The following is a 17,020-nucleotide window of genomic DNA, read 5'->3' as shown; positions in this document are numbered from 1 at the left end:
ACCTCATTTTCCCACCTGGTGAGACTTCCTGTCAAGGTCTGAATGGGGAGCTGTCCTTGGACTCTGCAGAGGAAGGGGACCCATGTCCCTGTGTTGTGTATCTCTTTAACCCCTCATGCCACCTGCTCTGTCCCTCTCATCCATGACTCGTGCTATGTAGCCACACACCCTCTGAACTCTCTGAACCATGCCACCCAGCCAGAGCATCCACCCATTAAACCATTCACCCCCAGCCTGTCCAGGTCTCCCAAACTATTCATCCCCACATCCCCACTGAGGATGGGTCCTCCTCAACCATCCACTTCATCCAGGCTCCTCTCCATCCATCTCCAGGCTCCTCTCAGTGACAAACATTCTGACTGGAAAAAACACAGAGCCATAGATCCAAAGCATCATCCCGGTCAGCCTGGGTGCTCCGGGAGACACGTCCAGCTTTATTTGGGGCGTTTGTTTCTTGTTGTCCATTTCATAACAAAATACACATTTGCATAGTTTTAAAAAAATAGTTTGGGCAAAATCATCTTTAAACCCATTTACAAGGAGGAGGGGAAAAATTGTTCTCCTGAACCTCTGAGAATAAGACTAGAAGCAATGGGCTTAAATCACAGCAAGGGAGGTTTAGGTTGGACGTTAGAACAAACTTCCTGTCCTGGTGATTAAGCACTGGGAATTGCCTAGGGAGGTTGTGGAATCTCCATCAATGGAGATAGCTAAGAGCAGGTTAGATAGACATCTGTGGGGGATGGTCTATGGTACTTGGTCCTGCCATGAGGGCAGGGGACTGGACTTGATGACCTCTAGAGGTCCTGTCCCATTCTAGGATTCTAACCTCTCTTCCCCACCCCCAAACAAAAGCCAAAACAAAACCACCTCACCCAACAAACAGGCCCTGAGTTCTTGGGAGCTGGTGAGGAAGGTGGGAAGACAGAGTCAGAGCCTTGCCAGGAATTCTGAGGTGGCATTTGGGCCAGCACAGTGACTCTTTGGGAGGTTACTTGATGAGGTCAGATGGAGACGCACAGGCAGTAGGTACACACCACAGCTTGTTGATTGTGTCGCTCAGGACGAAACCACTCCGAGTGATGTAAGTTACACTGACCTAAGCCCTGGTGTGGACAGCACTCGGTCAGCTGCAGAAGCTACTGCTGCTCATTGGGGCTGGAATAATTTAGTAGCCGGGATGGCTCAGTTCTGTCCTTGGAGAGCATCTGCAGACGCACAGCTGCAAGCTCTGCCTGTAGTCCCAGCCCAAGTGCCTGTGGTGAGGCGCAGGGGTGGGCTCTGAAGGAACAGGTGGAAGTACTCGAGGGGTGGGATGCAGGTTGGCCTTGCAGAATGCCCACACTAGGACAGTGGTGCACAAACTTGTCTAGTGGCCTCCCCTACCCCTTACCACTAATGGAATTGTTCCCTTCTCTCCCTCCTTGGTCTCTCTCCCCAGCTGCTGCATCGCCCCGGCTTCTTCTCAGCCATGGGCTTCTTCGACCTTGCGACTGGGCTGCACTGCTAGAGCACAGCCAGTAATTGCCCCTCCCTCCTCAGGTTTTCAGGGTGAGGGCAGGCACCTGTCACAGGCCCTGGGGGTGCAGCCAGTGCCGGGTGCAGATGCTGCTGGGGGCAGAAATTGGCGCAGAATACTGGCTCTGCTGAGATGAGTTGGGGACAGAGGTGGATGGAGGTGACATGAGCATTCTGGTGTCACCGCTCACCTCCCCCAGGTTCCTCTGTGCCCCACTAGGGAGGTGTGCCCCCCACGGTGGATGTCCATGGAGCCTCACATCATTGTTAGATGTTGGTTTCCTCATGGTGTCCAATTTTTGTAAATTCCAGCACATATAACCCACTCCAGAAGCAGCTGCTTTTCAGGTATAGAGAGGTGATCCCTGTGCAGCTTTGCTGTGCCACAGTTAATTTGCTACCATGCTGCACCCCAGAGGTGGATGCATTTCAGCACTGGCTGAGTGATACCTACACAGCGTTGCTGTGACAGCTACTGAGAAGTATCCCCATCTCAGACCCAGGCAAGCAATCCCTACACAGCCCTTCAAGCACCTTTGAGTTCTGCTCCATTGTCTGCAGGGCAGAGGGCTCAGCTGGTATCCCATCCAGCCTTCCCTGTAAGCTAAGCTCTTGGGTGCCTGCCCAGGAGAGATTCAGGTGCCACCCAGCTGATTAGCAGAGTGCCCACAGCCAGCAGCCTGTGTTTCTATGGGTGGTGCACATCTGAACATGCCTTGGTGCACATAACAAAATTTATTCCACCACAGGTGGACAATGTCAGAGGGAACCCTGCTCCCATCCATCATGTACTTCCCTTATTTCCTTCAGGGTACGTCTTCACTGCAGTGAAAAACTCACAGCTGGCCCATATCTTCTGTCTCAGGTTCATAGGCTATAGGCTAAGGGGCTGTTTAATTGTGTTGCAGATATTTTAGCTCAGGTTGGAGCCAGAGCTCTGGAACCTCCTGAGGAGGGAAGGCCCAGAGCACAGGCTCTACCTGAGCCTGCACTGCAATGGTGCAATTAAACACCTCCTTGGCCTGAGCCTCAGGAGCCTGAGTCAGCTGATATGGGCCAGAGGCAGGTGTTTCACTGCAGCATAGACTCACCTGAGCAACCATCCCATTGCTGCAGCCCATCACCAGCTCACCCATTCCACCAAAGGGACAAGAGTTCTCTGACCCTGGAGTAATGTTGGCAGAGGGAGGATGAAGGCACCATGCCCGGACATGGGGACTCTTGCAACCGGAAGAGATGCATGTTCACGGGAAACATAACTTCTTGAGTGTCTTAGTTTCCCTCAAGGTCTTCAACGAGGAACCTGTTCTTGGTTTTCAGGGCTTCATACAACTGGTCCTTGCATCTTTTATTCCAGCCTGGCATTAGCTGATACAGCTTCCGCATTTTCTCCTGGCTGGTGTTCCCGGATAGGACGGTCTGGTATTGCTCGTCGGTCAGCACGCTCCCATGAAGGACGTCCAGGATGGGCTCCACCGGGGTGGTACGCTGAATCAGCGCCTCTCGGTGTCGGTCGACAAAATGTTGCTCTGGGAAGGCCAAACACACACAAAGGTAATGAACAGCTATTTGCCAATGTACTGTTCCATCATTCCAACCCACAGGAAAACACAGCTGACCGGGGGATGTGGGGCAGCTGTTTAATGGCCACACAACACAGAGGTGCTTCAAAAGAGGGCCACCATGAATAATGCCATATCTCAGGTGGGTTGGTGTGAGGAGGGAGTGAACTGGTGGCGTCTTGCTCTTTTACCTTAGGTAGCAAAATCTCATACCCAGCTCTCCTAGCCAAGGTTATAACAGGCTCATTAACCTCCGCCTGCAACCAAGTCACCTCTACAGTAGAGGGCAAGGGCAAGTCTAGACTTAGGGTATGTCTTCACTACCTGGAAGATCAGCCCAGTCAGGATCGGTCTTCCGGGTTTCCATTTAGTGCGCTGATGGGGACGTGCGAAATTGACCCATCTGGGTTTGACAGTCATTCCCTGTACTCCTCAGTCTCGCAAGGGTTAAGGGAGGTCGAATAGAGAGTTTTCCTGTCACCTTCCCCCAGTGAGGATGCCCAGGTAAGTCGACTGTAGACAAGTCGATTCCAGCTACACAACTGCTGTAGCTGGAGTTGCATATATACAATTGACTTTACGGTCTGGCCTTAGAGAGAACGTTGACTTAAGATATGCAGCTTCAGCTGCGTGAATAGCATAGCTGGAGTTGACATACCTGAAGCCAAATTTCCCTTATTCCTCACAACCCCATGGAGTACCGCAGTTGATGTGACAGTGACAAGTGGTCGATTCAGTGCATCTCTACTTGACCTACTAAATCAATCTCTGGGAGGTCAATCTCCAAATTGTCTCTCTCCAGTGAAGCGGAGACAAGCCGTCAGGGCACGTCTGGGCTACGTTACGTCAGTTTTATTTAGTTTGACTTTGAGCAAACAGTTAGATCCATGTGTAAGGAATGTGCCAGCAGGAGCTCAATACTGCTGAAGAATGTGTCCTTCAGAGATTATTTGCTTGAAAATGCAAAGGTGTGCATATATAATACCTTGTAAACAAAGCCTGATGGGAGCAGGTGAAGCAATAAGCTTTTGTCTATTGTAAACGTGTTGTTGTAAAGTCACAATTTATGCTCTCACCCAGCGTAAGAATTGTGGAGTCTCAATAATGCTTGAAGTTGTTGTAGGGGTACGGGGCAGTCATCACCACTGTGTAAGAAATGGATTGCAGAGGGCTCTCTCTATCTAAGCATCATGAGGTGAAAGGAGGGGGAGGAATAGTGGTTGAACCAGCTGGCTGGAAACCTTTTGGCTGTCTAGCTGTAAGACTGTTTTGACTAGTTCTCCTCCCCACTGTTCAAAGATAGACCTAATGATAAGTCTATAGTTATTCTGTGAGAATCCACCTTGGTAGATTCTGAGATGCTGTGGCTAGGTCTGGAGCTGAATGCTACTATGAGCTGAAATCACTGGTAGCTGAAGCTATGGAGAGCTGAAATCACAGGGTTTTGCCTATAACAAAACTCACAAGACAGCAGGAACTGGCCACTAGGGCTGGGTCTACACGTGCCCTTTCTTTTCGAAAGGGGTATGTTAATGAGCAGGTTCGAAATATGCTAATGACGCAGTGCAATGAATATGCATCACCTCATTAGCATAATGGCAGCCCCAGCAATTCGCAAGTGCGGCTTTTCGAATCACGTGCCTCCCGTGGAGATGGGACCTTCTGAAAGGACCCCCCCAGTTTTCAAAAGCCCTTCTTCCGATCACAGATAGGAAGAAGGGCTTTAGAAAACTGGGGGGGGGAGGTCCTTTCAGAAGGTCCCATCTCCATGGGCAGTGCGTGATTCAAAAAGCCGCACTTCCGAATTGCCGTGGCCGCCATTATGCTAATAAGGCAATGCATATTCATTGCAGCACCTCATTAGCATATTTGAACCTGCTCATTAACATGCCCCTTTCGAAAGGAAGGGGCACGTGTAGACCCAGCCTAGGAGAAGCAGTGAGCTAGTGGCTGGCTGGCAGGAGGGACTGGTGGCTGGCAGGTGGGGCAGCTGGCAGGGGGCAAGTGGAACGCCGGACCAGTGCAAAGGTGGCAGTGCCTCAGGTTCAGTGAGGGAATGCATCAGGCTGATGTGTCAGGGCTGGCACGGATGAGACAGAGTTGTAAGTGGGGCAACTGAAGGGGGATACAGAGAAAGTTTGGGTGCATGGATTCGTTGGTTACAGTATTGGACTGGTGAGCCTGAGAGGCAAAGGACACTGCTCAATGCATTTGAGCTGGGACAGTCACACGAGGGTTGGTTATGAGCTCTGGGTGTGGTATTGTCCCAAGCTTATACCATATGACTTTTCTGCCTCTTTCATTAAAAGTTTCTTTTCTACCCTCAGGCTCTGTGCGTGTGAGTGGGGGAGCATTGTCCCTCCGAGGCGCCCCAGGGGTGTGTGAATTTCCCAGGCCACCGCGTGGGGGCCTGAGCCAGTTCTATGTGAGATGGATGAAAAGGAACCCCCAGATGTTGAACCTGGCCCTGGTTGCTGCCGACTCCTTCTGGCAGAAGGGTTACGCATGCAATTCTGCACGTCCCCTGCTAGGTGGCTGTGGCTGATGGAACACATCCTTGAGGCCAGGGGTTGCATCTGCTGCAGGTGCCCTGTGGATAGTTAGCCCGCAGTCCCTGCAGCACAGTGAAGTTTGGGGCTAGGGCCCCACTGCTTCATGGAATAAAAACAGCATTACAGGGAATTCTGGGTGCACATGGCTCCATATTCTCCCATGTCTGTGGCTCCAAACCAGCCCTATCCTGTGGTACACTTGTCTAAGTGCCTTCATGTTTATGCGGCAGTGCTAGGGGTCCCTGGGGTAGCCCTTTACCCATCATGCCCTGAGTCACTTTGGCACAGACAGCAGCGTTTCTTTGGCTGGTTCAGAGCTCGGCCTGCACAGACTCTGCTTCCCACCCCCAGCAATCAGATCCAGCGTCTCCTGCACACCATCCTGCAGTGAGTTTGGGCCTCTGGTGAGCTCCCCACGCTGCTCCAACAGGCAACGAACCTCCAAAAGTTCCCAGGACTTTTCCTGCTCCCCAGGCTGAAGAGGACTGGAGTGCCCCATGCTCGCCAGAAGGTTTCCCACTGGAGCGCTCTGGGGTCATGATTTGGAGGCCAGTGATAGGAGTCTGGATTTCTGTCGTCCGATGGCATCTGGGGTCTGGCGTCCATGTGGGGGGCCCCAGACTGGAGCACTCGCAGGGAAAAGCCAGGCCCCCACTCAGCAATTCCTCCCCTCACCTCCCAGAGAATCTGACATGCAGCAAATAGATCTTTCATCGTGCTCAAGCTTAGGGAAGGAGTGGGAGGAGCAGGGACAGGGCAGGGAACGCTCAAGGGGAAGAGGCAGGGGGTCTGTGGAGCCCCACGCGGAACACAGCCTGGTGGCCATGGGGCTCGGTGCAAATCCATTGGGCTGTGTTCCTGGCCCACAGCCGCGGGGCTCCACAGCCCCCCGTTTCTTTCCCCAAGCGCCCCCACACGGCTCATAATTAGAGGATGAATGTCACCGTCGGCCTTGTGCCACTCCTTCGGGGGGGATACAGGACTCGATTTGAAAAGCTGGTTAGCTCAGCGGGAGGGACTCGGCCGTGTAGACACCCTCATTGCAAATTCGACCAGCCCTGGATTAGTTTCAGCTGTTTAGCAGCTACTCAGCCATGCAGCACGAGACTCACCCACCCAGTGCTGACATGCAGCTGCTTCTGGGGGGGGCCTGTCAGCATTGTACATGGCAGGGGGCACTTAGGAAACGTGGACTGAGTCACCTGAGTGAGGATTTTTCCAGGACCCCAGAATTCACACCCCAGACTGCAGGAAGAGCTGGGAACATGGGCAGGGGTTAAAGGCCACAAGACGTCAAAGGTTTGGTGCTGGGCATTGGGGTCAGCCTAGACATAAGGTAGCACAGCACCCTGCTCCCTGCAGTGCAGCCCCCGCTCATCAACCTGCTGACCCCCCTCCCCTACAGCACCCCCATTAGCTCTGGGGTCTGCACAGGCACAAAGGGGACAGCTGTCCCAAGTGAATCACCTACGGTCCTCCCTGCAGCCCGGTTGCCCCTAGTGCCATGATGGGGCTGTGACTCAAAGCCCTTGCTAAGGGGATAGTACCCACTGCTGGCCCCTCCACCAACGCTGTACCAAAGCACCTAGTCCCATGCTGGGGAATTGGGGTCAGCGTTGATGGAGGAGTGAGCAACCCCCAGGCCAGGGTGGGCAATAAGTTTTGATGGGCCAACCGGGGGGCACACCAAGAATTTGGTAAGTGGTCAAGGGCTGCACTCTTCCATGATACTAATGGAGGAGGAGTGGAGTGTGGGATGGAGGCTGCGTGCAGAAGGGAGCAGGGGGTAAGGGACTGGGGTGCAGGAGGAGGTGTGGGGTCTGGGAGGGAGCTTGGGCGAAGGAGGTGGTTGTGAGCTGGGGCAGGGGATTGGGATGCAGGAGGGGGTGTGAGCTGGGGCAGGGGATTGGGATGCAGGAGGTGGTTGTGAGCTGGGGGGATTGGGATGCAGGAGGTGGTTGTGAGCTGGGGGGATTGGGATGCAGGAGGGGGTATGAGCTGGGGCAGGGGATTGGGATGCAGGAGGGGGTGTGAGCTGGGGGGATTGGGATGCAGGAGGGGGTGTGAGCTGGGGGGATTGGGATGCAAGAGGGGGTGTGAGCTGGGGCAGGGGATTGGGATGCAGAAGGTGGTTGTGAGCTGGGGGGATTGGGATGCAGGAGGTGGTTGTGAGCTGGGGGGATTGGGATGCAGGAGGGGGTGTGATCTGGGGCAGGGGATTGGGATGCAGGAGGGGGTGTGATCTGGGGCAGGGGATTGGGATGCAGGAGGGGCTTGTGAGCTGGGGGGATTGGGATGCAGGAGGGGGTGTGAGCTGGGGCAGGGGATTGGGATGCAGGAGGGGGTGTGAGCTGGGGGGATTGGGATGCAGGAGGGGGTGTGAGCTGGGGGGATTGGGATGCAGGAGGGGGTGTGAGCTGGGGCAGGGGATTGGGATGCAGGAGGGGGTGTGAGCTGGGGGGATTGGGATGCAGGAGGTGGTTGTGAGCTGGGGGGATTGGGATGCAGGAGGGGGTGTGAGCTGGGGCAGGGGATTGGGATGCAGGAGGGGGTGTGAGCTGGGGGGATTGGGATGCAGGAGGGGGTGTGAGCTGGGGCAGGGGATTGGGATGCAGGAGGGGGTGTGAGCTGGGGCAGGGGATTGGGATGCAGGAGGGGGTGTGAGCTGGGGGGATTGGGATGCAGGAGGGGGTGTGAGCTGGGGCAGGGGATTGGGATGCAGGAGGGGGTGTGAGCTGGGGGGATTGGGATGCAGGAGGGGGTGTGAGCTGGGGCAGGGGATTGGGATGCAGGAGGGGGTGTGAGCTGGGGGGATTGGGATGCAGGAGGGGGTGTGAGCTGGGGCAGGGGATTGGGATGCAGGAGGGGGTGTGAGCTGGGGGGATTGGGATGCAGGAGGGGGTGTGAGCTGGGGCAGGGGATTGGGATGCAGGAGGGGGTGTGAGCTGGGGGGATTGGGATGCAGGAGGGGGTGTGAGCTGGGGCAGGGGATTGGGATGCAGGAGGGGGTGTGAGCTGGGGCAGGGGATTGGGATGCAGGAGGGGGTGTGAGCTGGGGCAGGGGATTGGGATGCAGGAGGGGGTGTGAGCTGGGGGGATTGGGATGCAGGAGGGGGTGTGAGCTGGGGCAGGGGATTGGGATGCAGGAGGGGGTGTGAGCTGGGGCAGGGGATTGGGATGCAGGAGGGGCTTGTGAGCTGGGGGGATTGGGATGCAGGAGGGGCTTGTGAGCTGGGGGGATTGGGATGCAGGAGGGGGTGTGAGCTGGGAGGATTGGGATGCAGGAGGTGGTTGTGAGCTGGGGGGATTGGGATGCAGGAGGGGGTGTGATCTGGGGCAGGGGATTGGGATGCAGGAGGGGGTGTGAGCTGGGGCAGGGGATTGGGATGCAGGAGGGGCTTGTGAGCTGGGGGGATTGGGATGCAGGAGGGGGTGTGAGCTGGGGGGATTGGGATGCAGGAGGGGGTGTGAGCTGGGGGGATTGGGATGCAGGAGGGGGTGTGAGCTGGGGCAGGGGATTGGGATGCAGGAGGGGGTGTGAGCTGGGGGGATTGGGATGCAGGAGGGGGTGTGAGCTGGGGCAGGGGATTGGGATGCAGGAGGGGGTGTGAGCTGGGGCAGGGGATTGGGATGCAGGAGGGGGTGTGAGCTGGGGCAGGGGATTGGGATGCAGGAGGGGGTGTGAGCTGGGGGGATTGGGATGCAGGAGGGGGTGTGAGCTGGGGCAGAGGATTGGGATGCAGGAGGGGGTGTGAGCTGGGGGGATTGGGATGCAGGAGGTGGTTGTGAGCTGGGAGGATTGGGATGCAGGAGGTGGTTGTGAGCTGGGGGGATTGGGATGCAGGAGGGGGTGTGATCTGGGGCAGGGGATTGGGATGCAGGAGGGGGTGTGAGCTGGGGCAGGGGATTGGGATGCAGGAGGGGCTTGTGAGCTGGGGGGATTGGGATGCAGGAGGGGGTGTGAACTGGGGCAGGGGATTGGGATGCAGGAGGGGGTGTGAGCTGGGGGGATTGGGATGCAGGAGGTGGTTGTGAGCTGGGAGGATTGGGATGCAGGAGGTGGTTGTGAGCTGGGGGGATTGGGATGCAGGAGGGGGTGTGAGCTGGGGCAGGGGATTGGGATGCAGGAGGGGGTGTGAGCTGGGGGGATTGGGATGCAGGAGGGGGTGTGAGCTGGGGCAGGGGATTGGGATGCAGGAGGGGGTGTGAGCTGGGGGGATTGGGATGCAGGAGGTGGTTGTGAGCTGGGGGGATTGGGATGCAGGAGGGGGTGTGAGCTGGGGCAGGGGATTGGGATGCAGGAGGGGGTGTGAGCTGGGGGGATTGGGATGCAGGAGGGGGTGTGAGCTGGGGCAGGGGATTGGGATGCAGGAGGGGGTGTGAGCTGGGGCAGGGGATTGGGATGCAGGAGGGGGTGTGAGCTGGGGGGATTGGGATGCAGGAGGGGGTGTGAGCTGGGGCAGGGGATTGGGATGCAGGAGGGGCTTGTGAGCTGGGGGGATTGGGATGCAGGAGGGGGTGTGAGCTGGGGGGATTGGGATGCAGGAGGGGGTGTGAGCTGGGGCAGGGGATTGGGATGCAGGAGGGGGTGTGAGCTGGGGCAGGGGATTGGGATGCAGGAGGGGGTGTGAGCTGGGGGGATTGGGATGCAGGAAGGGGTGTGAGCTGGGGGGATTGGGATGCAGGAGGGGGTGTGAGCTGGGGCAGGGGATTGGGATGCAGGAGGGGGTGTGAGCTGGGGCAGGGGATTGGGATGCAGGAGGGGGTGTGAGCTGGGGGGATTGGGATGCAGGAGGGGGTGTGAGCTGGGGCAGGGGATTGGGATGCAGGAGGGGGTGTGAGCTGGGGCAGGGGATTGGGATGCAGGAGGGGGTGTGAGCTGGGGGGATTGGGATGCAGGAGGGGGTGTGAGTTGGGGCAGGGGATTGGGATGCAGGAGGGGGTGTGAGCTGGGGGGATTGGGATGCAGGAGGGGGTGTGAGCTGGGGGGATTGGGATGCAGGAGGGGGTGTGAGTTGGGGCAGGGGATTGGGATGCAGGAGGGGGTGTGAGCTGGGGGGATTGGGATGCAGGAGGGGGTGTGAGCTGGGGGGATTGGGATGCAGGAGGGGGTGTGAGCTGGGGCAGGGGATTGGGATGCAGGAGGGGGTGTGAGTTGGGGCAGGGGATTGGGATGCAGGAGGGGGTGTGAGTTGGGGCAGGGGATTGGGATGCAGGAGGGGGTGTGAGCTGGGGCAGGGGATTGGGATGCAGGAGGGGGTGTGAGCTGGGGGGATTGGGATGCAGGAGGGGGTGTGAGCTGGGGGGATTGGGATGCAGGAGGGGGTGTGAGCTGGGGCAGGGGATTGGGATGCAGGAGGGGGTGTGACCTGGGGCAGGGGATTGGGATGCAGGAGGGGGTGTGAGCTGGGGGGATTGGGATGCAGGAGGGGGTGTGAGCTGGGGGGATTGGGATGCAGGAGGGGGTGTGAGCTGGGGCAGGGGATTGGGATGCAGGAGGGGGTGTGAGCTGGGGGGATTGGGATGCAGGAGGGGGTGTGAGCTGGGGGGATTGGGATGCAGGAGGGGGTGTGAGCTGGGGCAGGGGATTGGGATGCAGGAGGGGGTGTGAGCTGGGGGGATTGGGATGCAGGAGGGGGTGTGAGCTGGGGGGATTGGGATGCAGGAGGGGGTGTGAGCTGGGGCAGGGGATTGGGATGCAGGAGGAGGTGTGAGCTGGGGGGATTGGGATGCAGGAGGGGGTGTGAGCTGGGGCAGGGGATTGGGATGCAGGAGGGGGTGTGAGCTGGGGGGATTGGGATGCAGGAGGGGGTGTGAGCTGGGGCAGGTGATTGGGATGCAGGAGGGGGTGTGAGCTGGGGCAGGGGATTGGGATGCAGGAGGGGGTGTGAGCTGGGGGGACTGGGATGCAGGAGGGGGTGTGAGCTGGGGGGATTGGGATGCAGGAGGGGGTGTGAGCTGGGGCAGGGGATTGGGTGCAGGGCCTGGGAGGGGGTAGGGCAGCAGGGAGAGGGGCAGAGGGTGGGGGTTATGTGAGGGCGGGGCAGAGGGTTGGCAACCTCTCTGCCTGCTGCAGCCCCAGACTGCTCAAAACTGCACTCAGCTCCCGATGCCAGAGGGGAGGGGCAGACTTCAAGCATTGCTCCCACCCCCCAGCAACATCTCTGAGCTCCTATTGGCCACAAGCTGTAAGATGGCCAATGGGAGCTGAAAGGTTCTGAAGGGAGGTGGGAGCAGGAAGCCGCTGGCCACAGTAGGTGGCTGCTCTGTGTTTGCGGCGGCCCATGGGTGGATCTGGCCCGTAGGACCTGTCTTGCCCCTCCCCGCCCTAGGGAGCCCTCTGCCCTGCTCCTTACAGCACAGCGCCCACTAGCGCCACACTGGGCTCTGGGTGGCCCGGTGGCTGGCAGGCCCGGTGGGAGGCTGGTCCCTGGAGCTGGGCGGTAGCTCTGGGTGGGTGGGCGCAGATCGCGGGAGGGGCAGGTCACTCTGCAGTGGGACCACGCTTCCGAACACCCCCCGGACGGCCTGGGAGTGAGAAGGACCCCTCAGGTATCCAGACTCACCATCCTTTGTGGCACCACTGGATGGCTCTGGCTTCTGTCCCTCATCACAGGAGCCTGCCGGAGAGAGAGAGAGAGAGAAGCGGTGAGTGTCTGAGTCACTCAGCCTGCTCCCTAGCACCTCCAGGGTCAGCACGGACTTCAGGGGAGACTGGCCCCTCAAACGGACCCACACAATGAGCGAGACCATGACACGGAAGCAGAGAGTGACTCAGAGAGAAACAGAGATGTTTCCTCTTTGAAGGGGTAAAGCTCCTTTTTCTAGCTCGCTTCCTGGACCCAAGCAGCAGAGGGGTCAGCGACAGAGACTGGTGGAGCCTGTACCCCTGCGGCGTAGGTGCTATCGGTACTTGAGCTAGCTCAGTTAAATTGCACAACGAACCTCTCTAGTCTGGCAACCTCAGGACCTGACCGGTGCCGAAAGACAGAATTTGCTGGATCACAGAAGGTCAATATCACCTAGCAGCATTACCGACACTTCCACTGCTTTCCGGCCTCTTATCCAACTTTTGTGGTCAGTTACAGCTAAATAACAGCACAGAACACGGAGAGCCAGGACTGGTGGCTGTAAACACACTTCATGGGACGGTGGGAAACTTGGCCACATCCATGAGAAGTGGTCGTCTGGCTGTGATGCAGTGGGAGATACCTGTGTGGCTCACAGAGGGCGTGGGGCTCTTGCACAGGGTATCGCAGGCAACCAGGTGACACCTCTGGACTGCAGACAAAGGAGGAGGTGGAGCCTGAGGGGTTTGAATTGGAACTGGGAGGTGGGAAGCATTTAGTCTGGGCTGGGGGAGAGAGAGAGAGAGAGAGAGAGACAAAGGAGGGGGCAAGGCCGGGGGCCCCTTGAGGCCTCCTCTCCCAACATAGATTGGGCTGGCTGTCTCTGGTTACTGTACTGACTCTTCTGTAAGACACTGTGCCCTGTCGCCTCATAAACCCGCTGTTCTACCTTCTGCGTGAGAGTCACTCCTGCCTGCGGAGGGGGTGCGGAGCTTGGGGACCCCTGAACCCCATCACACTGGCTAACTAAAATCCTGCTGAATTACGGATGCTGCTGGATCAGAGAGTGCCAGACTAGAGAGGTTCAACCTCAGGCACATCTCCCGATGCTGCAGTAGTGTACATACAGAATCACAGAGTCCGAGGACTGGGCAAGACCTCAGGCAGTCACTGAGTCTGGCCGCCATTGTTTTTGACAACACCTTTTATTTACAGAGGCCAGTACTCTGACAGACCCACTTATTTCTTTACCCGTGTTTCTGCTAATGTCCTAAACTTGGGATCAAGATGGCTACGGGTACCCATAGTCTATGTGGCAGGTTATGGGGGAAAGAGCAAGGGACAAACACACAGAGAAAACAGAAAAAGAAAGGGAATCAGATTCACAGGCTCAGCTCTTTTGTGAAGATCAGCGTTGAACTTTTGACTCCTGGCCTGTGGCTTTGCTATTTCATAGCTCTCTGCTTCCTGCCATTTTCATCTATCTTAACGGCCGCGGTCTCAAGGTGTGTTTTCTCTCCTCTTTTTCAGTTCTTTGTATTCCACCCTGCAACACTGTGCCCGGACCAATCAATAAGCAAATTGGGGCCAGATTGTCGGTTGCTACTAAGTGGTGCAGTTCCATGGAGCCATGCTGAAATAGGCCAGCTGGGAATTTGGCCCTCAGTCGCAGAACAAGGGACACTGCAGGCTGTTTTCTCAGCTGGGGTAAACTGAGGCAGCTCCAGTGAAGTCTGCCCTCCTGCCACAGGGCGCATAGCTGTGAGGGGGCGAAATCGGTCACAAAGCTAAGAACAGGCAGAACTTTCCAGCAGTTTCAGGCCGGGAGGGGGAAGTGACTTTGCTTAAAAGTGAAAGCAGATTTCAAGCACTCCGAAGAAAGAAACGCGATTGAAAAAGTGACACAAAATATGGAAGTTTTGTTTTCAAAAATCCTCTCAGCACAGTGTAAGATTCTGCCCGTGCTGGGTGGGTACCGTTAAGTGGTAGAGGGAAAGGAGCTGGGATACCTCACGCCTGCACAGCAGATGTTCAGAATGGAAATCTGGTCTCTTGTGAGCGCGCACGTTTGTGGAAAGGGTAGGCTGGGACTCCGCTGGTGTGCTCTGGGCAGTGATGCTGCAGGGTGGAAGTGTTAGGAACAGAGAGAAGAGAACTTACAAAGAAAGTCAGTGGCAGAGGGGACAGAGCCGCGATCTCTCTGCAAATTTAGTGTTTCTGTCCTTTCCTCTGCAGTGAGGGACAGCTCCCTTTCCGAGCTAGCATCTGGTGCAGAAAATTCCCTAATAAGAATTCTGCACCCTGATACAACGCTTACCCCCAGATCTGAAAGCACCTTACAAAGGAGCTCAGTGTCATTATGCCCAGCAATGACCTGTCCCTGTCCCGATCCTTACCACTCCCTGTTGCTTTGCAGAGTCTGTCCGCCAGGTCCTTCTTATTGATGTCTGAGAGGAGTTTGGTGGTTATCTGCACAGCATAGTCTTCCAGATAGTGGCTGATCAGCATGTCACACACATCCAGGACATCAGCTTTTTCCAGCCGGCCTCGGGGAATGCAACTGAATCCCTCCTTCACGGGGAACGTGTTCAGCTTGGTCTTGAACTTCTTAAACTCATCCGCCCCCAGCTCCTCTAGGGTGTCCACCAGGTGATCCCGCACCGTTTTCACCATCCTGCCTCCTCAGCAATGAAGCAGAACTGCCAGGGGGACTGGCACACAGCTAGTGGATCTGTTCTTTGGCCTGAGACGTGTTAGTGTGCAGCAGAAACGGGGCGGAGCTCAAATGGCCAGATCTACAGCTCGCTAAAAGTGGGCCTGCTCTTTCTCTGCTTCCGCCTCATTTCCTGGGAAAGGTTTTATCCTAAGGCACAGTCCCAGATCAGAGCAAAGCAGCAACAAAACCCACCCACTTCCTGGCTGTAACGGATCTGTGCAGAGTCTAAACTCCAGGACATTAGGGGGCCGGGCATATGTATACGTGTTGCCAGTTCCCCCTGGGAGAGCCCCTGCTCTTGCTGTGCTTTGATAGATGGCGGAAACAGAGAAAGAACTGGGTGTGTTTAGCCTGCAGAAGAGAAAGTTGAAAGAGAACATAAGCATCTCCAAATAGGTAAAGTAACAGAGAGGAAGCCGTGCTAGTCTATACACTATCAAAACAAAAGCAGTCAAGTAGCACTTTAAAGACTAGCAAAATAGTTTATTAGGTGAGCTTTCGTGGGACAGACCCACTTCTTCAGACCATAGCCACACCAGAACAGACTCAATATTTAAGGCACAGAGAACCAAAAATAGTAAGCAAGGAGGACAAATCAGAAAAAGATAATCAAGGTGGTCCACTCTGATTTGCTCACCTTGATTATCTTTTTCTGATTTGTCCTCCTTGCTTACTGTTTTTGGTTCTCTGTGCCTTAAATATTGAGTCTGTTCTGGTGTGGCTATGGTCTGAAGGAGTGGCTCTGTCCCACGAAAGCTCACCTAATAAACTATTTTGCTAGTCTTTAAAGTGCTACTTGACTGTTTTTTGTTCAAATAGCTAAAGGCCATGCTAAAGAGACCGGTGATCATTTGTTTTCCACATCCACTAAGACTAGGGCAAAGAATTGGCTTAGACTGCAGCAAGGGAGTTTCAGGTTCGATATTAAGAAAAACTTTCTAATTCTAAGGATAGTTGAAGCACTGGGACAGGTTATCGAAGGTGGGAGGGGGTGCAGGCCCCCTCGGGGGTGTGGAATTTCCTAAGGGCAGCGCAGCAGGATTGGTTTCAGGGTCACAGGAGCATCCACCTCATTAAGAACATAAGAACGGCCACTACTGGGTCAGACCAAAGGTGCATCTAGCCCAGCATCCTGTCTGCCGACAGTGGCCACTGCCAGGTGCCCCAGAAGAGGTGGACCGAAGACAATGATCAAGCGATTTGTATCCTGCCATCCATCTCCAGCCTCCAAACAGAGGTCAGGAACACCATTCTGACCCCCTGGCTAAGAGTCTTTTATAGTCCTAACCTCCATGAATTTATCCAGCTCTTCCTTGAACTCTCTTATAGCCCTGGCCTTCACAGCCTCCTCTGGCAAGGAGTTCCACAGGTTGACTGTGTGCTGTGTGAAAAAGAACTTTCTTGTATTAGCTTTAAACCTGCTGCCCATTAATTTCATTTGAGCTGCGTCTACACGTGCACGCTACTTCGAAGTAGCGGCACCAACTTCGACGTTAGGCGGCGAGACGTCGAAGTCGCTAACCTCATGAGGAGATAGGAATAGCGCCCTACTTCGACGTTCAACGTCGAAGTAGGGACCGTGTAGACGATCCGTGTCCCGCAACGTCGAAATTGCTGGGTCCTCCATGGCGGCCATCAGCTGGGGGGTTGAGAGATGCTCTCTCTCCAGCCCCTGTGGGGCTCTATGGTCACCGTGGGCAGCAGCCCTTAGCCCAGGGCTTCTGGCTGCTTCTGCGGCAGCTGGGGATCTATGCTGCAGGCACAGGGTCTGCAACCAGTTGTCAGCTCTGTGTATCTTGTGTTGTTTAGTGCAACTGTGTCTGGGAGGGGCCCTTTAAGGGAGCGGCTGGCTGTTGAGTCCGCCCTGTGACCCTGTCTGCAGCTGTGCCTGGCATCCCTATTTCGATGTGTGCTACTTTGACGTGTAGACGTTCCCTCGCTGCGCCTATTTCGATGTTGGGCTGAGCAACGTCGAAGTTGAACATCAACGTTGCCGGCCCTGGAGGACGTGTAGACGTTATTCATCGAAATAGACTATTTCGATGTTGGCTGCACGTGTAGACGTAGCCTTGGTGTCCTCTAGTTTGTATATGATGGAAACAA

At 56.1% G+C, this 17,020-nt stretch overlaps 1 protein-coding gene across 1 annotated transcript; it reads right to left on the bottom strand.

Annotated features, from left to right (window-relative positions):
- Positions 1–324: 324 nt before the first annotated feature.
- Positions 325–15,050, bottom strand: LOC142014957 (apoptosis-associated speck-like protein containing a CARD). Its single transcript, XM_074998289.1, has 3 exons — positions 14,598–15,050; positions 12,199–12,252; positions 325–3,047 (listed from the first exon to the last, which is right to left on the bottom strand). The coding sequence occupies exons 1-3, from the start codon at positions 14,872–14,874 to the stop codon at positions 2,791–2,793; spliced, it is 588 nt and encodes a 195-aa protein (XP_074854390.1). The 5' UTR covers positions 14,875–15,050; the 3' UTR covers positions 325–2,790.
- Between the last annotated feature and the right edge of the window lie 1,970 nt (positions 15,051–17,020).

Source organism: Carettochelys insculpta, chromosome 6 (assembly GCF_033958435.1).
Source record: "Carettochelys insculpta isolate YL-2023 chromosome 6, ASM3395843v1, whole genome shotgun sequence".
NCBI classification, from domain to species: Eukaryota; Metazoa; Chordata; order Testudines; family Carettochelyidae; genus Carettochelys; species Carettochelys insculpta.
This window is presented reverse-complemented; position numbering and strand designations above follow the sequence as displayed.